The sequence below is a fragment of the Vidua macroura genome, chromosome 1 (assembly GCF_024509145.1).
Source record: "Vidua macroura isolate BioBank_ID:100142 chromosome 1, ASM2450914v1, whole genome shotgun sequence".
Taxonomy (NCBI): domain Eukaryota; kingdom Metazoa; phylum Chordata; class Aves; order Passeriformes; family Viduidae; genus Vidua; species Vidua macroura.
This window is the reverse complement of record NC_071571.1, coordinates 18518560-18540623: the sequence shown is the minus strand read 5'-3', so window position 1 is coordinate 18540623 and position 22064 is coordinate 18518560. Positions and strand designations below refer to the sequence as shown.

The following is a 22064-nucleotide window of genomic DNA, read 5'->3' as shown; positions in this document are numbered from 1 at the left end:
AGCAGTGTGTTGTGTACCCGTAGATGGGCTTAAATCCTTCTGCTAAAATATTTTCAGGAAAGTTTGCTGCCTTTTCAAAAGAAATGCTTAGTAACCTTGGGTTTTTATTATTTCATACATTTTGATCAGGTATTGTGTTGAGTGTTTAAATAGAAACAGTTGAAATAAAGAATAATACAGCCTTAAAAGTTCTGCATTTTAGAACATGTGTCAGTCCTATGACCTTAATATGTATTGACAGGATGATTGCGCATTTTTTATAAATGCTTGCTACAGCTTGTTTCGACTATGAGTGAAACATGAAGCTCCTATTTCACCTTTAAATAATGCAGCACTCCTCCACCTTCTCTACTTCCTTGTCAGATGAAGTTGTCACATATATAAGAAAGCTTCACAAATCGTTATTCTTGTCATTTTACATTGCCGTTTTAAAAAAGTATTTTCAAAGGTTTTTTATTTGCCTTCAACTTACTTGAACAATTTTATTGTGTCTTTTTTGCTTTAAGAGTTGCATATGCAGGATGGCATTGGAACTTGTGTAGTTCCAACTTGTAAGACACCTTTACTATTATTTTAAAATGCAAACAGGTAATGCTTAGGGTGAAACCACTACTTGTGAGAAAACTCGAGTTCTTAGATACTGTTTAAATCCTGCTAAGTCTTTTGATCTGTTATATCAACCCACTTAGCAAACCTTTAATTCCTTTGATGTCTTCTGTTTTGTCGTGTGATAGTTAACTCAACAAACTTTAGCAACTCCCTTCAAGATACTTAGGTACTTTCAGAAAATTCTTAAAGCTATTTGTGCAAGTTTCAGTCAAATAAATGTGTATTCCCTTTGCTGATTATAGCTACCATGCCATCATAAATCACTATATAGCTGCTATTGCACAGTTTTAAGCAGCCTTGCAGTGAATTACATGGACTGAGAGCTAAGAATAGGAGCTTTCTGTGTAAAATGTGAGCAGTACATGCACTTACTGGAATAAAATGAAACATTTTAGGGAAATATGCTAAAACTAAACAGAATGAGGACCTGGTGTTTGAAGTTTAAAACCTGCTCCCACACAACTCCCGAAACTATGAATAGAGCTCATACCATCATATAAACTTCTGTTTTCCTAGTCTGACCTTTTAGATATGGTTGAATGATAATACTGGTTGAATCTCTTAATAGTCCATTCTGTAAGTTTTTATCAGTAAAAGGATTTGACTGAAGTTTGTTTGGTTTTGAGGGGAAAACAGTTGAAGGTTGCTAGGAACAGCAATAGTTAAGTTGAAACTGGCCTATGGGCATTTTTTTAAAGGAAAAAAGCAGGAGCTGTGCAGTATTGCTGCCTTAGTCAGTGTCACAGTACTAATACGTATTGTATTTTGGAAGCTGTTGTACCTGGGTAGGTGGAAATGCCTCCATTATTTTTAAGACTTAAAAATAATTCAGATAAATTCTACTAAAGATACAGAATTCTTCAAAAAAACCCCAACAAGCAACCAGAAGAAGTAACCGCTTCACAGATTTGAAGCGACACTGTGGTTCCATGTCTAGCAACCTTGCATGTACCTATAAACTGAAAAGTGAATGAACCCCTGATCATTGTAAGCAATTACTTGTGGCTTTTTCTAACTTTGTGACAGTAGAAGAATGTAAATATCAGGCACAATTTCTCACCAGTATATAGTAAATAAAGCATCATTGAAAACAGTTGTGTGAATTCATAAAAGTCCATTCATCAAGTTTAGTATGTTGGCAGAAAGCCAAAAGTTAATGGTAGTGCGTGATTCTTTCCAGAGACATAGTTTATACTCTGTAATATTTTGCTGTAATAACCAGTATGTTTCCCCTGTCTCTTGTGTGCAGTTATGCATGTCAAAATGTCCCACAAATTGAGTTCCTTACTGTTCACCTTCTTTTTTTTGTTTTTCAAAAAAAGTTTCATTTGTAAAGGTTGTTTACATTTTCTTAGAAGATTAATTTTAAAAACCAGTGATCACACAGGTTTGTGTATATTTTATTCTAAACCCCCCCAATACTTTCTTTGTTCTAATAATGAATAAATAATGAAATAATTATTTTATCAGGTAGGAAAATGCCTTTAAAATAAGCAGCCATGCTTTTATTTCTTTGATTGCCTGTCTCTGCAACTTAGCATTTGACACAAATATTTTTTTCTTCGAAAGGGAAAAAGCATAAGCATCCAAGGAAGAAGGTATTTTTATTGCGTTGGATTATGCAAGATTTTGGCCAGCCTCCTTAGCTTCATCTGTTTAAGGGTTCATTTTCGCTTGTTTGGCACAAGTCCCAGCAGAGACCTTCAGAATTGTGGTTAGCAACATGAATGAACACAAACTTTGGGAGCTCTTCAATAAGTAGAGCTGGCCAACTGCCAAAAATACAGTTCCTTATATGGGGTCAGGGCAAAGCTGTGGTTCCCGGAGCCCCCTATTGTATAGAAAACATACTTGTAATGGCTGTTTGCGTTCTTTAAAATAAAAACAAAACAAAACAAAAAAACACCAGGCTTCCAAGTCTATCAAAATAGGAAGTAACAAAATACTGTGCAAGTTTTACTAATGACGGAGTCGAGCAAAGGAAATATGGCTCTGTGTAGTTAAACTATAGAGCTGAAAGTTGGACCTTTTGACCTCCACAGCCGGCTTGTGATGTAAGGAACCCAAGCATTTGTGAGACATCTGTTGTCTACCTGCCCTTATTTTGTAAATGGTTTAATAAGATTAAATAATTAGTAGGATAACCACATGGTCGCCATGCTACTGAGTCCTAGCATTGAGCGCATACTTCAGGATCACAAGGAGATCTGCCCGTCCTCCAAACTGTGGTAGTTTTAAAATGCACTTTAGGTATTTTTAATATTTTGTACAGTACTTTTTTATTAGAAGGGTTTTCTTTAATTAGAAGATCTTGCCAACCACAAATACAACACACTTTAAAACCTGATCTGTTTTCCGAAGTACTGCCATTCTATTTCTATACCCACAAATGGAAAATATTTTTTTCTTTGAAATACATTGTTTTAAAAAGCATTCAACTTACAAAAATAATTAAAGTGCATTAAGAAGGCTTCTTTAAAATACATTTAGCATTTCTCCCCATTTTAAAAAAGAATTCAAGTTTTATTTGGTTTCTTGCAGGCGAACACCCTACCTGGATCTTCTCTCAGTCTGCCTCCATCCCACATGTACGGCAATAGGCTGAATCCAAATTCAGCCATGGCAGCACTTATAGCTCAGTCTGAAAACAGCCAAGCAGGTAAGCTTCCTCTGCCGATGCAAATGTGCAGCTTCACAGAACTCCTTGTTTTTAAAAAGGTTGTTAAATTGTATTTCTGATTCCTGTTCAACTTTTGGTTATTAAATGTCGGTACGAAGTTGTTCTGTGTTGGAAGTAAATTCTCGGTTCTGTGGAACAGCACGGGTTTTCTTCCCCCTTTTTTTCCCTTGGTGTGTGAAATGTAAATGTTTAAGCAGAGCCATCAGCAGGCAGGAATGCACCAGTGTCTCTTGTGACTCCTGTGATTGATGCGCTCAGTTCCCAGCTCTTTGCAGCCGGAGTGACACAGCTCTGGGTTTTGTCGTGAATAGTTGAAACCTTTATTTGCATAATTCATGAAATTGCATTACATACAAGTTCGTGTGAAAGAGATCCCGTTAGAGAACTTGTGCAGCATTTAATAATCTTGTGAATATTTACCGATTGGCATTTGGTACCGGGGGCTCTCCGCTGCGGTTTTAATGAGCCGCTGGCTTTGCTTTGTTTCATTCCCTCCGTAAGGATTTGTTGACATGTCGTAGTAGTCATGCCTGTTTGGGGGAAGGGAATGAGTTTAGCAGTTTACCAAGAATGGATCAGTCATGTCTTTGCCCTGCAAGGGGTCGGAGGTCGCTTGACTCAGAATAGGGGGAGGGCAACCTTGAAGGGGGCAGATAGGGTTATTTTATTGAGAGGCCATAGGGAAAATAACCCTTTTGAGTCCTTCCAAGCAAAACGTTTTCGTATATTTAATGAGGCCTTTTTTGTTTGTTTTACTACCTTTTTAGCAAGGGGCTTTCCTATGCTTTGCTTATAAATAGGAATTAGTGAATTATACGCTTTCATAAAGTTTTCAGTAAATTTGCAGAATAATGTGTGCTTGTTAGATGGCAACAGTAAGTTTAATACGTTATATATTTTATGAGTTGTTTTGGGATGCAAAGTGTTAAAAAATACAGAGCATCAGGATTTGCTGTGATAAGCATACAGATTAGCTGTCCACAGCTGTGATTCATTACTTTCACCGTACAAATTAAAAGTGGCTGAGGGGAGGGTACTGCAAATGCAAACCACGCTTCTGTGCTGTAAAACTGAAAGGAATGAAAGAAGTGAACATAATCCATGGCCTGGTACAGCCTCAGAAATGTGTAAGGACAACACCTTACATGCTACAGTTCAGCAATCTTAAACTAGTTACTTATTCACTCTTCAGCAGTAACTACAGATAGAAGTTGAGATTGAAGGTATTTTAAAAATATCTACATCAGATATTAAAACTCTTATCTAAGAAAAGGCGATTTATCAGCTGTGAAATATTTACACTGCAGATCAAGATCTCGGAGATAACAGCCGAAGCCTTGTTGGCAGAGGAGGATCACCCAGAGGAAGTCTCTCACCACGGTAAGTGTTATTTACATTGGAGAGTGCAAGCAGAGGAAATGTTTTAAGATTTGCAAACTTCACTGTCTTTTTACCAGCAATACCAAAGTGGTTTAAAAGCCTATATATATATAAAAATATAAACACAAGTGTATAAATACATGTATTTTTGTATTTATATATCCTTCTAAGAAATCCCTAATACATCCAGAGAGCTAAAATTGTGCTGAAGTTTACTTTTGTATCAACTGAAATTAGGTTTACAAATTAAGGTTTGTAGGTAAGTTAGTTTACTCCCTTACTTAAGAAATGGAGTCTTGCTTTAGAGGGATTTATCTATCATTTAATCCATATGTACCACTTATCTCCTCAGATTTGTTACCACAATCCTTTTTAGTAATATTTGCCAAAATTCCAGAATCCCATATACTTAACAATGATCACAAGAATAAGAAATGTTAAATATCAGTAAAAATTTCAAGCAAATATTTTCTTCCTTTTCCCTCACAACTTCAAAATTTGTAGCAATTTTCTGTAGAAAAAAAGTATTTTTTTGTTCTGCTGCAATTCACAGTTGCTAGAAAACTTTGAGATAAGAATTCTGATGAAATTGTATATGTTATTTTGTTTTAAAATATTTGCTGATAAAATTCCAATATTGTGTTTTAAATATTTTAGTAATATTTTCTGTATATTTTAAGCAAATCTTTGTTTGAGAGGGCTTTATTTTCCGTACTGGATCCGAGTTAGATTTTATGGTGTTATTACCGTGTTTTTTACTTAGGGACTAACCATGAAAAAGATCTATCTGAAAAATAGATTTATCCTGAAAAAAAATTTAGGATAGCTAAAGAAATGCCAGTTACACAGAAATAGCATTATAATAATGAATTTTATTGCTATAGCATGTGTTTATTATGGTAATTTATAACAAATATTTCCAAATTAGGTAATTTAATGTACATGCCTTGCATTGTTGATCTTGTATTATATTCCTTAATTAATCAAAAGGCATCTTGTTGGATGGGATGAGATTATCCATTATAATACTTAGGTGTTACCACCTAGTCATGAACTTGTTTTTAAGTTTTCCAGTATGTGTTGCTTCTAAAATAATAAATAGAGAATTTACAAATTAGATGGTATTCTTGGCATAAATATGTATACTGATATTAGCATATAAATTGATCTGTACAGACAAGGAATTTCAGAGAATTTTGCAAAGGGAAATGCTCAACAATTAGGAAATTACAGAACTTTTGATTTTATATTAAGTAGTCCTCTTATGCATACATGTTGTGGTAATTACAAGTTCTAATGCCTTCTTAGTTAATATGCAAAGACCTGATCTTTGCATGATTTGCATCGGTCGTAGCTGTGTTCAGTCTGTCTTCTGGTCAAATACTTGGGAAGGTAAACTTTTTAAATACGATGCTTCTACATAGTGTGTATGTTCAGGGTATATGCAGTGCAGTACTTGCAGCATGGTAAAATACCAACTGGTTGTGATGGGGATGCTAAAGGAATACTGGATGATACAAAGGCCACCTCAGTCCACAACTGAAAAGCTTCCTGCAGTGTACGGAAGCTGTAGCACTTTGCAAAGAGGAGAGAGATTTTGCTTGGCAGAGTTGTTCAAAAACAAGCCAAAAAGGGTGGGGGAGGTGGGGGTGGTGTGAGAGAAAGCAAGGGGGAGAAATCAGTGCTGTAGTAACAGAATTGAAAGATGGAAAAATTTAGTCTGAAATACCTAGCACGGAAAAAATTTGGAAAACCTACTCGTTCAGTTAAGTTTACTAGTCAGCGAATTTCACCCCTTTGCGTGACAAAAGAGGTTACACGTATGTCGAGGTTCTAAAATGTGCAGGTAACTCCCCACCTTCCCCGCTTCAGTAAATAAATAACTCTGGCTACCTGGTTGCTTAAAATACGGTTTATGGTTTATATGGTGAATAAAAAGCTAACTTAAAAAAATCTGCTCTCTGGAAACTTAGCAACTCCAAATGTTAACCTGCTTTATCTATTAAAATTATTTAGCTGCAAGTTCTGACTCTGTTCTCTTTGAAGCTTATGAGATACATAAATAACACAGTACTCCAAAAGGACCATGTGATTTTCAGCGAGTTGCTTAAAATAAAAACACTTGCAGAACATTTGTTTGCTGTTGATGACGCAGCTGATTGCAGCTCTTCGGAGAAGACATATGTGACTCATGAGCTTGTATGGTCATTTCCAATTCATATTGTTATATCTTTGTACCCCAATATAACCACAGCGTTTGATGTTTAAGCTGTCGTATTTTAACTTTTAATACATATATGAGAAATATAAATATACCTGGTATATGTGAGCTGTTTCCATTTTGCAAAGGAATTGCTGCTTTTCCCAAGGTAGCAATTAAACTTTTTTTTACCTCATACTTAACCTTAGATTTAAAAAAGTGTTATGTAATGCTTGCAGTGAAATCTGTATGCATGCTTATATCTAAATGAAGTATTGCTTCTAATTAATGCTCTATAGTATGGATAACTGTACCAAACTTAATCAAAAAACAATTGTGAAAGCAGGCAAGCTGTGAAACAGGGTTCTCATCTCCATGGCAGGATTGGACCAGTCCAGACAGCACATTTATAATCCTCTTGGAAATTCTGATCAAATACTGTTTGGAATAAGGATTCAACCCTAGTATGCAGGAGCCCTATCCTGTCTAAAGGATGAACAGTTGGAAGAGGAGAGATTGAGTAATGTTGCAATACACAGAGATCTAGATTTTAATATTTTTTATCCTTCTCTTCTACAGACTTCCAATGAAGGATTGCAGAGGTTATACCATCATGTACTGCTTTGTTTCTGCCTTTTCAGAATTGATAGGAAGCAGTCCAAAGCCCAACAAGAACTTTGTTGGTGATTTATAATTCAAAAGGCAGAATCTGTTAGGGCACCATTATGTGCTGCTGAGGAACATGCAGAAAGAGAGAGAAGTTTCTGGAGGAGTTGTTCAGTGGTTTTATGTATTTGTTTTCTGGGGTTTTTTGTTTTGTTTTGTTTTTTTAAAGTGGGTTGTTTGTGTGAAGTGTAAGTTTAGTACCTCTGTGTAGAATGTTTCTGCATAAACTTTCCTTCTTACTGCTTCAGCACATCGTGTAAACAGTGCATTTTAAGACTGCTTTTGCTGTCTCTGTGCTGAACTGTTACATGCTGTTGATTTGTCATCTCTTGTCAAAAAACACTACTTTGGTTATCCATTCATCAGGGCTTTTTGTTTTAACAAGTCCTTTCCTTTCTTCCTGTATGCAAAAGAGGAACTATTTATAAATACTTAACAGAGCTCTTAAGTCACCTTTTCTCGTAAAAATCGCTTTGCTCTCAACAGTCATTAGGTAGCTAATGTGCTGTGGCCACTGCTTATTACGGTAATCATAATTAACACACTGATTTCCTGAGTTCTCTGTGTTGTCCTGTACTGGGACTGTGGTGGTCTTGTTGGTAGGTTTGCACTAGGGGTGGAACAATACCTCTGTGATCCCATGATGGCACCAACTGCATGCAGTAATAACTAGTATCTGAGAATCTGAGCTCACTGGAATTGAATAAAACCATGCCCCAGCCCTTTCCCCCCACCTAGCAGCCAACAACAAAACCAAGAACCAGCTTTTAGTGGGCTTTGGTGTTGGTCCTGTAGGAGGAATAGGACCTTGCATACACGAGACCAGAAACCTGAGTCAGAAAGAACATCTGTCTTTGCTCACAAGTTAAATTGTGCCCCATCCTACGCAAAAGAAGCCTTCTCCTAGGGCCTGAGAGAGGTAGCCAGCTTTCTTTGTGCTGAATATTTAATTTTCTCCTGAATGAGAAAAGACATGTGGCAAGGGGATTATTCTTGGAACTGTGTGTGTTCATGAGCAAAAAAGGAGGTGTATTAAGTGTTCACAGTACAGGCAGAGAATAACTTCTAATTCTTGTGAAATAATACTTTTATGTAGTCCTTCAAAAATCCAGATTTACATGACTGTTTTTAGAACAAGTTAGTCAGTGGAATTATATATAGCCTTTCTATGTGATGATTTTAATAAATGGGTTTTATTTTTCCCAGTTATCTCAGGGAAAGGTTTGAAGTTCGGTCTGGGTTGTTTTTTTTGCCCCCGAAGTCAGTGCCCTGTGTATCCATATTATAATGGTTTCCTGCTGTAGAAGTGTGTGTTGTGTAATTTAATTCGATGCTGTTTGTCAGTTACTGTCTTGTTAGTCTGTATGCAAGAAGAGGTTATGTGCTTTCTCAGTATAAATTCTCACACTGTAATAATATGTCTTTCTTTTATTAAAGCCCTGGCAGTGAGAACCAGGAGTTCTTAGTGATTTTGATGAATTAACTTAGTCTTGGAGGCATAAGATATGTAGGTGCTAAGAGCTGATATAACATACGAAATTTCAACAGCCTTTTTCTAATACATTTCCTTTCATCCTTTTCTTTAAACAATAAATTGCAATATTTTCAACAGATCCCCTGTGAGCAGCTTGCAGATTCGCTATGATCAGTCAGGGAACGGTTGTGGGGAAAATTTGCCCCCAGTAGCAGCCAGCATAGAACAGCTTCTCGAGAGGCAGTGGAGTGAAGGACAACAGTTTTTATTAGAGCAAGGCACCCCCAGTGACAGTAAGTACTCACAATATGTTTATTATGACTTTTGTCAGTTGTTACTCAGAACTGCTATTCTGTGCTTGTCCAAGAATTTTAATAAAATTTATTTTCTGCTGTGAATTGAAATATGACTGTGGTGTACAATTGTACCATAGTTCTTAGTGCATGGCATCAGTAGATTACAAAAGACTTCTCTGTAATTATCTGTATTTTTATAGATGGGGAAATTATGTCATGCAAGAGGAAGTAACTTGCAGGTCCAGTTGCAGAGTTTGGGAAAGAATTCTGAACTCTTAGATCCACTACTGTAAATATTGCAGTACAGTTCCCCATTTTTCTTTATACTGTGTGATATAAATTGGCATTATAATTTTTTATTGTTCTATTTTTTATTTTTAAACCTGGCTTTTCTACTTCTATTGCTGTCTGAAAAGAAAATATTTACAAATGTTAGGCAGATGTACTACTGGGTTTTCATGTCTTTATTATGTTCTGCCTTTCTTGTGAGTTCCTAAAGCAAGCAAATTATTATTTTCTCAAGTTATGTTTAATAGGGTGGAATAGTCCAAGAACGAACATGTTAAAAGCAAAAGTGATCAGTAGATCACGTGGATCTCCATATTCAGCAATGTATCAGTATCAAAGACAATCACTGAATATGTTAAAAAATATTATTTTATTCCAGGTTATGGTCTGTGTTATATTTTATTGAACACATGATTCTTCTCATTGGTAGTGTAAAGACGTATCTAGTTAGTATTTTTATGAATGGTATCCTGACAAAAATGCTAATTGTGAGGAAATTCATGCAGGGATAATCCTTTAAACATGATAGCTGGAGGACAGGTTTAGCTAAGTCTTATTGCATCTCATTTGAGCTCACTGAGGGTTCCTTTGTATGTTCTTGAAGAGAAGGGATAAAAGCTAAATCCTTGGGAAATGACCAGATGTGCCTATACCAGTAGACTTATGTCTGTAGTAGCTCCAGAGGTCACGTTAAACAAATACAATTTAGAATTAAAAAAAAAAAAAAAAAAAAAAAAAAGGAAAGAAAATTAAAAAAAGGAGGCTATCCCTGTGGCTTTACAGTCTTACAGTCACACTGTAGTACTGGTTGGGAAATCCAAGTTCTGAAACTAAATGGGAGTTTGAGAAAAGTGTGCTTGGTAAAATTCAGGTCAGTGGAGAAGGTGATGCCCTCGTTATGGAAACGCGGGGGGTAAAGTGCGGTGCTCACAGAGTGCTCCCTGCTGGGGGATTCCGAGATCGCCGCTCGCAGCTCCCGCCAAGGTGTGCTGGGACAACTTCACCTCGGAGGACTTCTGGTTTTTTCATTGTTCCTATTCATTTATGATTCACTGGACAAGTCATTAAATCAGAAAAACTCCCTTTTCGTGAACTGGGTTATTTTTCTATAAACGTTGTTGGTTGCCTGTGCTGTTAGTTGAATATGAGCATATTCTTGTCTGTCTTCTCTGTTTTATAAGGTTTGCAATTCCTAATACTGCAGCTGAGATGGATTTATCCCAGCTATGCAGTTAACCTGTGCTACTAAAATACTACTAGTTTCATATTCTGATCTGGGGCTAAGTTATCACATACTGCTGTTTGCTTAAAATGTGTGCTGGCCCTAATGATGCTACTCTATCAGTATTTAAGCCAGGGTGTAGAGGTATTCCAAAATTACTACCACAACACATTGTGAACTTTTTTCTGCAATTTAAATTATTCAAAATGAATCTTAAATCTTTCCACTAAACTTCAGACATCTGTAATAATTTTATATTTTCACATATATGCTAGTCGTAATGTAATGCAGAATTTAAAGCTGAATGAAGGTGTTATTTGTGGTTGTGGAATGTAATGTGTGCATTTTTATCTTAGTTTTAGGAATGCTTAAATCATTACACCAACTTCAAGTTGAAAATAGGCGGTTGGAAGAACAGATAAAGAATCTGACTGCAAAGAAGGAGCGACTGCAGCTTCTCAATGCACAGCTTTCGGTGCCCTTTCCAACAATAACTTCAAACCCCAGCCCTTCTCATCAAGTACATGCCTTTCCAGTACAAGCACGTAAGTAGAGGGGATTATTAAAGTGTCAAAGTAATTTGAACACGTATTTATATGAAATATCTATTTCATCCATGCATGCCGTTGATGAGATGAATATAAATGTAGGATGAATACAGACCAAGTATTTGCTGATGTGTTAAATGTTTAAACATCTATTGGTTTATTTTTCTGAACTGTTACTACTTCAGTGCAGTTTCTCTTTTACTTCAGTTTGGAGCACATCTGTTTGAATCTATTGATTCACCAATTACTTAGTTAATATTCTACTATTCAGCAATTTCTGCTATTCAGCAATGATTTTAAAGTTGACTTTACATTTTCTATGTTTAGCTTTGTCATAATCTTGAAATAATTATTCTGAATCTTTTTACATGTTCCAGAAGTTTAACCACTGTGTGTTTTTTGAAATAATTACTTTAGCACCTAGCACTGATTCCTTGAACAGCAGTAAAAGCCCTCATCTGGGAAACAGTTTTTTACCGGACAATTCTCTTCCTGTATTAAATCAGGTAATTTTTATTTCATTCTTCTAAACCTAAACTTGTTACAAGTTAACTCATCCCAGTCCTTGCATTGTGGTGTTAGGTGAAATTTTATGCAGCTGAGGGGGCTTTGTTGTTTGTTTTGACACCAGGAGATAACCTCCAGCGGACAAAGCACCAGCAGTTCATCAGCGCTTTCCACTCCACCACCTGCTGGGCAGAGTCCGGCCCAGCAAGGCTCGGGAGTCCCCGGAGTTCAGCAGGTCAATGGTGTGACAGTGGGGGCACTGGCTAGTGGTATGCAGACTGTAACCTCCACCATTCCTGCAGTGCCGGCTGTCGGTGGAATAATTGGAGCACTGCCAGCCAGCCAGCTGGCAATCAATGGAATTGTAGGGGCTTTAAATGGGGTAATTCAGACCCCAGCAACAATATCACAGAACCCTTCTCTCACTCATGCAACCGTGCCACCCAATGCAACACATCCTCTGCCAACCACACTAAATAACAGGTAAGAATTTGTTGATTTTATGTTTTTCCTCATAGTGCCTACTGTTCTTTGGGTTAGCTGGGGTTTTTTGTCTTACTCCAAATACACTGTTTATTCCTTCTCCTGTAATTGTCAAAGTAACTTCTACTCCTGGCCTGTGATTGAAAGTGAGGAGGCATTTAATGGAAGCACAAATAGTCAAATTAAAGAAAAGATGTTTTCTCTAGAGCTTTTGGGAATCCTAGTGAATTCCTGTTTTTTAATCAAGTCACATTCCAAAACAAATGTAATTATGTAAATGTGCTTCAGCTCCTTTTTTTAGTTCAGAAAACAATATTCTTAGTCCTGCCAGTTTTTCTTACAGGATTAAAGGAGCACTGGAAAAACTACCATTTGTTGCAGTAAGAAGGGGGGAGGGGGAGAAGGGTAATATGGTCATGTAATTCAAGATGTAATAGGCATAACTAACCAGAGTTGTAATACAGTTCATGGTTTTCAGTTGCCCGCACTGACTCCAAACCCAACAAAATTAGCTTTTCAAGCAATGTTCTTATAAAAAGATTAATTTGTGAGTATTCCTAACAGTCTTTCACCAAAGCCAGGTACCCTCAGTAGCATAAACTGCTGCTGCTTGAGCTGCAAAGCAAATGGGTAACAAAAGGAGACAGCTGCTTTCTGGGTGGAGGAATGGACTTGTTGGTCTGGAAGTATTTTGGGATAGAGCAGAGACTGGGCCAACTCTTTCTCCCTGCTCCCCTTCCCCACACTCCTTGTCCTGTCCTTCCCTTAGGAAGGAGAACTACAGTTCTATGTAGAAAGAAGTGCCTGTAAATAGGGAGTGGATTACTTGTCTTTAAGTAGAGTTTATTTTTGGAGATTATGGTGGATTATCCATCAAAAAAGACATATGAGATTGTAAATTATGCAAGGGATCCCTAATTTCCTAGCTTCTTTTTCCAGTTTCTTTGCTTCCTGTTGGTTTGGCAGCTCCTGAATATTTGTGTACTGTATCATTGTGTGGTATTGCTTCAGTAGGCTCATAAAATCTGATACTTTCAACTCTATCCTGTTGTTTGCATGTGTCGCTACATTTTTCCTGAGGAGCCTGTATTTTTCATAGTTTATATCCTTTGTGAACATGAAGTTTCATAGGATAAACAAAAGACATTTTGTTCCTGAAAAGTTTTTGTCTTTCTTGAGGATCAGAGGTTTGTGAGAACCACAAAAATTTTGCATTCTCTCCCCAAAAGTGTGAGAAAGAGTGAGAAATACTAGACAAGATCAATCATATTAACCAGTTGCATGCTGCTTCCACTTTCAGGTACTGCCAGAATATATCAGTTATGCTAAATATCAGTCACGCCACTGTTTTCTCAAATGATTTTGTTTATACACAGATGATTTGTTTCTCTTTGTATTGCAGAAGTTCATTTGTTTCTTTTCAAATATCCATTTTAAGTGCTGTAACTCTTCATTGTGTAGCCCAGTAGTAGAATGTTCAAATTCATGCAAAATACTGTAGCCAGTATCCTGTTTTTAAGCTTTCATTCTAACCTTTAGCAGAGTCTGGAATAGTCCCTATTTTCTGCTACAACAAGCTTATGTGGTGCAAGTCTGTCAGCACTTCCACTTCTCTGTTTCTATTATGGCATGATCTCTTTCTGCACTGCTTCCTCAATAATACTAATTTAAAATTAATGTTTATATTAAATTTAAAAGTGCATTTTCCATGCAGTTCTCTGCTTTATTTGAGCTTATCCACATTATTTCCCAGGCCCTCTTCCTTCTGAGGTGTTTCACAATTAACCTCATTTTCTGTGACTTTTCAGTATTTCTGGCTGTATGTTTAGAAGTGAAAAGTTCCATAATGTTAGTGCTAATACGATTCTGGTAATGACATGTGCATTCCTCATTGGCCCATTACAAATGCTTTAGTGAAATACATGAAAAAACATTTTGTTATGGGAACTAAGTTGCAAAGAGGCTCTGGGATGATTTTGAAGGAAGGAAAAAAATTAGACAAAAAATACTTTCTACTGGTTGAAATTTTTGGTTCTGGAACTCTATGGGACACCTGCCAGGCTGGAGTTTGGTGCTGCTTCAGTGACAATTGGTTGACTATTTCTTTAATGTTAAATTTCCCAGGGTACCCCTGCTCTTTGAATTGCCCTGGTGGGAAGGTTGTATGGTACCAAGCACAGGCAGGCTCAAAGGTTTGGTGCTGTGGTGATGTGAGCTCTCTGACCCTGGTTGGACTGTGTGCTGCCGGCAGGGTTGGAGGTGGTTTAAATCAGTATTAGCAACATGTCGGAAAGCTACATGAGAATTCAGCCCTGCTTTCTAACTTCAGGGTATTGTCCTATAATTTTAAAAGACTTGCCAGATGTTCCTGGAAATTCCTTGTTATAGTAACATCCCCAGCTTCAGAATCTGTTCCAACAGTTTAATGTGAAAAATAGGGAGAGTGTTCACCAACACATGAAGAATCTGTATGCATGTTGTCCTTATATGAACACTCTTAACTGTGGCGCACAAGGTGAGAAAACACTGATTTGCACACTGTTGGAGAGTTTTAAGTTGTAGGTAAAAGAACCCACATACATTTGGCAGAGGAAAATACTTGATCCTTTTCTGGGAAAAAAGATGGCTTAGTACAGATTGCCAGCAAGTGGGAGATTAAGTGATTCGAGGAAAGAGATAGGATTGTTTCTTTACATTCTCGCAGCCAGAGAAGAGTGTAGGATGGAGAGTTTCAGACTGATCATGTACCTTTTAATGAGAAGCTAGAAAGGATTGAATTTACATTCCGGGCTGATCTGGTTTAAAGAAAGCTCTGTGAAAGCTGGCTCGGTGAAATCCAGTGAACTGTCTCTTCTGGGAAGCTTGGGAGCCACAGCATTTTGTCCTCTGCAGTTCAGTTTTGTTTCTAGACACTGAGATCTCAGCTGCTGACTGAGGGTATTTTCTTTCAAGTGCCAATGCAGAGCAAGAGAGGCAGGCAGAGTGATTAAAGAGAAGGGAGAACAACAGCAGAAAAAAGAAGTGCAAAGGTAAAACATGATCTGGGAAAAAGAGAGAATGGGATAAAAGAATGAACAAAAACAGCAGAGAAGATTCATTCCAGTATAGAAGAATACAGAAAAAGTGAGGTAAAAAAAGGAGAAGGAAATAATAGTAATATTAGTCAGAATACTGTGGGAAGTAAGTGTGAAAGGCTTTACCTAAATCCAGGTGAAAGCATTTTCCTTTCCCTCACCCACCAAACAGTTCATCTTGTCACAGGAGTTCAGGTCAGTTAAGCAGGACCTGCCTTTCACAAACCTGTGCTGGCTGGGCCTTATCCCCTGATTGTCCTGCACATATGATAGCACTCAAGAGGATCTACTGCATGACCCTCCCTGGCACCAAGGTCAAACTGCCAAGGCCTGATGCTGAGATCCTCCTTCCAGCCCTTCTTCTAGACAGGCACCACATTTGCTATCTTGTAGTTAGCTGGGATCTCGAGATCCCAGTCAGCCAGAGCTGCTGGAACATGGTTGAAAGTGTCTCTGTGTGCACTTCCATCGGCTCCCTCAGTAGCCTTGGGTGGATTCCATCCAACCCCATAAACTTAAAATTGGCACAGGCTTCCTTTTCCTCGTAGGAAATCATAAGAGCGGAGGTGTGTCCCATAGTGCTGAGACCTTGCAACAAAGTATGAGACAAAGTTTATAGGTGGCTTGCCCTATCCCACTAGGAGAGAATGGTGGTGCTTTGGGTACCTTCATATTGGCTAGTTAATACAAAGTCAGATTAGAGCAGAGTTGGGCTACACTTTGCTGGCTGCTTTAAAAATGCAAGTTAAATATTATGCCCTGAGGAGCTACATGATTGTAGGCTAATGATGTGGATTTGTGACTGATTTAGGTAATTCCTTACTACCAATCCCAACAAGCAATCCTGTGCACACCTTCTTACTAGAACTTCTGCATCACACAGCGACCTCATCTACATTAATAGAGAATCTGTCAGTGTCTTCTGTATTGGTTAAAGCTCAGTTCCCACAGGTTGCAGCCCATTGTGAAAGACCCAGTATGAGGGGAGGGGACAGAAGTTGTACAGTTGAAAGGGAAATACTTAATTTTTCAACAGCAGGATAAACCTATCATGAAACAACACCTTAATATTTTAATGGGTGTTTAAAACTAGTAAAAGCTAAGACTGTACTGAAAGAGGAAATCCAGCTGTCTTCCTGGTCTTATATTCCCAGCACACCCTTGTTCATGCTGTTGGTCTTGCAGTAAACTGGTATACTGGTATATTCTTCAGTAAACTGAAGAAACTCTTTATTTACAGCCTAGTTGTCAGCTGGATCTATTCCCTGCCCAGTTTCCTAAATATTTGCAGACAGTTTTATGTAGGTATGTCAGCAGAGACTGGGAGTGAAGTAGTTGGAGCAGAGGCAGCTACATTCTGTGGCAGCATCCCTTGGCCCTTTGCAAGGCTGAAGGTGTTTGCTGAATTACAGACAAGGTGTGGGCAATAAGAGTAGTTTGAATGACACAAAAGATGGGAATTAAAAGGAAACCAGGGTAAAGTAAATGCTTGGTAACTAGGTGTTAAAGTTCATTAAGAGTTGTCTTGTAATATAAAATCTGGCCTTTCTGTATAAAGTGTTTGAAAAGTACTTTAAAATTGTAATTATTATCTGAGTTTCAAATAACGTCCATGGAGTAGACATGTTACAGGCAAGATGTTGCTGTTGCTCAGCATAAATGAGACTTGGGGATGGTGTCAGATATTGCAAGTGGCCAGTTGGACAATATTTGCAGTATGAAATCAAATGCTAAGTAGGGTCTGTCTGTTTATATACATCTTTTCTTCAATGGAAAGCTGAAGTAAGAAGTTCCCATACTTCCATATAAACCACAGTATTACCCTGTCAAACCCTACAGTGCCTCGGGACTAGGATTGCTTTCTGACCAACAGAGACAACTATTACTCCATCAACAGCACCAGCAATTTCAGCAATTACTAAGTACCCAGCAACTCACATCAGTAAGTTTTTAAGTTAATTATGATTTATTCCTCTGTTGTATATTAAGGCATGGATAAACTCCTCAGCTTAATATAAATGGTAGTAATGCATTCTATTCTACTTGATATTAAAGGCTTTGATAATATTTTAATCTTTCAGTTGCTTCAGCCTTTTTGGATGATAGTCACGTAAAATGTTCTGGTATTATTGGGCTGTGTGTATGGCTAGAACAATAATTCCATAGTGCCTTGATTTCCATTTTGTCCTCTGTGGACATGGAGGTTTGTCTCTCTCAGCATCAGCTGTGGGTAGCAGAGCTTGGGGGCATGTGTGGATTCTAACAGTACTGTGACCTGTCTTTGATTCCACTGGAACACTAGCAAAAGACTTTTGGATATCATCTCAGGAGCTGTCTTTGCTCTGCATGCAGTATTCATATAGGGCATTAGGTAACTGGTTTAACTATTTTTATTAATTGTATAGTTTTAGTACACAGTCTTCTCAGGTATGTTTGTTCTGACAGAGGCCTGATGAAGCCAGCAAGCTTAGCTGAACTTCTGCTGAGCTACTGATTTCAGGAAGTCTGACAGGAGCTTTCCTTCCCACAGTCTCATGGAACTTCATTAGTGTAACCTAAATTAGCTGGGGTTAGTTTAAGGGTTGCACTGACTGAAGATCTGAATAAGCAGGAACCCAGGGAGGAGCTATTTTTCAGGAACTAATTATTGACTTTTTTTTCCTTCTTCCTCCCTCTCCCCATATTACTCAAGGAACAGCATCAGGCCCTTTTGTATCAATTAGTACAGCAACAACATCACCATCACCAACACCATCAGTCTGAAGTACAGCAATTGCAGATTACTGGAGGAGCACAGATACCCATAAACAACTTACTTTCAGGCACACAGGCCTCACCACTTAATGCAGCTGGTACCAACCCATTCCTTACAATTCATGGAGATAATGCAGCTCAGAAGGTGACAGTAAGTATACTTCTCACCTCACTTTCCATGCAGTACCTCCAGGAGGTAACTAAAAGATAAGAAGCAGGTTATGTGCCTGTATTCACGAATCAAAGATGGTGGATTTTTTTGTCTTTATTTTATTTATCTTGAGCCTTGGACTGCACTTAAATGAGACTCAGAACTCTGTGAACTTGTAGTCACACCAAACATGTCTGCTGCACACTGTTGCTTCCCTGGATCAGGACACCAATCTAGTGACCCTTGCCTTCCTCTTGTAATTACAACTGCAGCCCTAGTCCTCCTTACTCTACTTCTTCCCCGGTATTGTGTCCAGTGTTTTGTGGATTATTCCTTTTACCACCTTCTTGGTGAGTTTGCCTTGGCCAGACCTCAGGCCCTCTGGAGCTGTGGGGTTTAGCTGATGACTTGAGAGGTAAGGAGCCCATTGCTGGGAAGGTGGAATCTTGTCTTAGGAGAAGGTGCTATGTGCATCTTGGTGCTGGCCTGGGAAAATGAGGCTGTGCATTGGGAGGCTGAGAGGCTTTTCTGCTTCATAGAGTAATAAAACCTTTCCTGGACAGATAAAGAAACAAGACACATTTTTCTGGCTAAGATGTTCCATTATCTTCAGTATTTGCCCGTAATCTCCATCCCCAAGACAAGAATTCTTTCTTCAAGAAGTCGGAGAACAGGCTTTATTCTTTAAGGGTCCTACAATTAAGAGGATAAAGGAAGGAGCATATGAAACTTGGAAAAACAAAGGATGAATAGAGCAGGAAGACATAAAGTTTCAGCATTCCTTGGAGAAGACAGCAAGTGGTAGTGGTAGAGAAGAAAGAGCAGCTTGTCTGCAAGAGCAGGTGGGGAGAGTTTGGGTTAAGTATGAGTCCCCTGTGTGCTCCCCACTCCCAAATCCTCCAGCTACTTTGGGAGCACTGTGGTGGAGGACTTGGGCTGGGCTTCTTTGTAGCTCAGGCTACTTCCAGGTAGTACACACTTCCAGACACAAGCCACATAAATGATGAGTTTTCAAAATGATTTTTGCTGGAAATAGCTCCCTTCCATTCAAAATTGTGAGCACTTATTTTTGTTCAGCTTTGTGCTTTGGGCAGTTGTGACATCGCAGCTGTGAACAGTCACTGATTGTCACAGCAAACATGCTGGCACAGGGCTTGCCTCCTGGCCTTGCCTTCATTCAGAAATGTTCAAATATGTTTAAAACTGATCTCCCCTCATTTTCCAAAAATTAGTAGTGAATGGAATTGAGACCCTCTATTTCGTGTACATCCAAGCAAAATACTCTGTGATCTTATTTTGATTTTTTAAAATGGCCATTACTAGGTCTGTACAGTGCAGTGTATTTTTACAAATGTGCCATTACAGTTTTTATGTTAACCATTATCTATAAATAATTCCAAGAAATCTCAGAACATCTTTTGAACAAAAGCCCTTACCAAAAATTTCTTTTGAAATTGATTTTATATTTTTAAGGCTAGAATTGAGACAAGTTGCAAAGATTATTGAAGTGTTTTTAACAAACAAATTATCTATTCGCCAAAGTTCAACTGTTTTAATCTCATTTGCAGTTAAAACAGGTTTTCAGAAATTTCTGAATGCTCAGTGAATGAGATGAGATTTTTGCTCAGTCCTGTTCCATACTTGCAGGAAATGTCTTTGTAGCAATATATGAAAGAAAGAATTGTTATGGGGCAGATTGGAAATTATATTTGTTCTGATGGAGAAGTGTAGATTTCAGCCCTCTCCAATGGGCAAATGTAGCAGAGGTCACCTGGTGTTTCTCTTGACCATCTTGTAGTTTCAGAGAGACCCACAGCCAGGAACAGCCAGTCTTGTTGGAAGGAAAGTAGAAGGAGTTGGTGTTTTCTAATGCTGCCTGTCATGACCTTAGCATTAGCTGCTTCAGTACAGGACTGCTCCTTTAATTACTCTATCCTTTCCCACTTTTCATTCTATAGCACATGGTTATTTTTTTACAATGCAGAAGTTACTATTTAGATGGCTCTAGTGAATGTACCTCAACTGCTTTGTCATCTTTATTAATTGAATTTTACTTAGCTCTGTATGTTATAATCTGATTTTTAGAAGTATTTTCTCTTACACAGAGGCTCAGTGATAAAACTGGACCAGTTGCGTCAGAGAAGAGTTGACATTTGAATGACACTTGAGCCCTGCACGTCCTGCTGTTCTAGCACTTCATGTGGCTGCAAACCCTGGATTCCCTTTCTGCAGATTGAAAAAGAGCAACAAGGAACTCTTAACTGCACAGCAAGAGGTTAATAATTTTCATAAGGATATTTTTGGTAGGCTTTCATTTGCTTTCTTGTTGCACTAAAATGGATATCCTTTTTAATGTCTCAGACTGTGAAGTAGATAAAATTCTGTAAATCATAATTATTTTGTCAATATGATGGTACTAAGTACAAATTCAGCCATGAAAGAGCATATGCATTACTCTTCAGTCCTAATCTCACAGATTTAAAGGCTATAAACTGTTTGCAGTGATGCACTGCTTTGGTTTCAGAGCAGTAGTTTTAACAGCCCAACCCCAGCCTATCTGAACTGCTGCTGCAGTTAGACTAGATCCTTTTAGACTGAGCTTGTAATGGCAGCTGGGACTTGCTGTTCATAGTTTCTTTTTTTACACACCTGTTTTGGAACCTGACTCAAAAGGGAATTGACTTCTGAACTTTTTATTCCTTTAAATTCCTATTGTTGTACAGTTGGGAGTTTTTCTTGAATAAGAATTATGGTATTGAATCCAAAGTTTATTAATTTTGGTGTAGGTTTTAGAGTTTTGAGGTTTTTAAAGGAACCAGTTTGGTTCCAGTGACAAAGTTTTCTTACCAGATGAGAAGGCCACACTGGAAGAAGTTTGTGTAGTGTTTGGCCTAAACCAAGTGCCTGTTGCTACCTCCATTTTGTTGAAATGGCTGCAAACAGCTGATCATGCACTAGACGTGTCCTTGTTAGCAGCGGGAATACTCTGTCTTGCACCAGCAGCCTTGTTCTGCCTTTCCTAGAGGTGTTTATACCACTGTAGAGAGCTCAGGCAGATTGTTACCTGGGTCACTTTTCACTAATAAATTACCAAAAAAGTGAGTTACCATTTCCCACTAAAATTTCCCAGTGGGTGAAACGGGTGAACTTGTGTTACAACACTTCCGGCAGTTGCTGATCTCGTGGTGAGTCTATGCAGGGTGGTGAAGGACAGTTTAAATGGGGGTAATGACCACTAATCAAGAGTGAGGTGGGAATTATTAGCAGAAAAGACCCAGCTGTAATTAGACCTCCACTGTGTACTTACTTGGAAGAACATGTTAATTCTGCAATATGTTTCTTAGTTAAACATTGCACAGTTCTTACCTCATTTCTGTAAATAAGGTTTTGTGAATCTGTTTTGTATTGTGAAGAATTCATAAGAAAACATTGATATTTTGATTTGTAATATTTCTAATTAGTAGATTTAATTGAAAAAGTAAAAAATAATTTATTTTTATATGTTCTGGGGAATTTTTAAAAAATGTCACAAATCACTTTTGTAGATACTTTACAAAAGTAAACCAGTGGTTTATTTTACTTACTTGCCCCACTGGTGGATATTCTGTAACAATTTGTACAAAAGGTAAGATGGAAATGTGCTGTTATTTTGACTAGATGTAAAATTCCAAGTGTATGAAAAGATATGTACAAAGCTTTTGTTAATAAACTTTAATAATGTTTATCATTGTA

At 37.9% G+C, this 22064-nt stretch overlaps 1 protein-coding gene across 3 annotated transcripts in view; it reads left to right on the top strand.

Moving 5' to 3' along the window:
* Positions 1-22064, top strand: part of MLLT10 (MLLT10 histone lysine methyltransferase DOT1L cofactor) — a 123671-nt gene extending 101607 nt beyond the window's left edge. For 2 of the 3 annotated variants that reach the window (XM_053971186.1, XM_053971169.1), the window contains 9 exons: positions 3151-3268; positions 4597-4669; positions 9148-9302; positions 11172-11360; positions 11781-11869; positions 11995-12353; positions 17267-17369; positions 18120-18332; positions 20421-22064. In XM_053971186.1, the coding sequence (XP_053827161.1) occupies positions 3151-3268; positions 4597-4669; positions 9148-9302; positions 11172-11360; positions 11781-11869; positions 11995-12353; positions 17267-17369; positions 18120-18332; positions 20421-20489 (1368 nt within the window). In that variant the 3' untranslated portion in view covers positions 20490-22064. The remainder of the gene's footprint in view (positions 1-3150; positions 3269-4596; positions 4670-9147; positions 9303-11171; positions 11361-11780; positions 11870-11994; positions 12354-17266; positions 17370-18119; positions 18333-20420) is intronic. The other variant, XM_053971178.1, reaches the window with a different exon arrangement.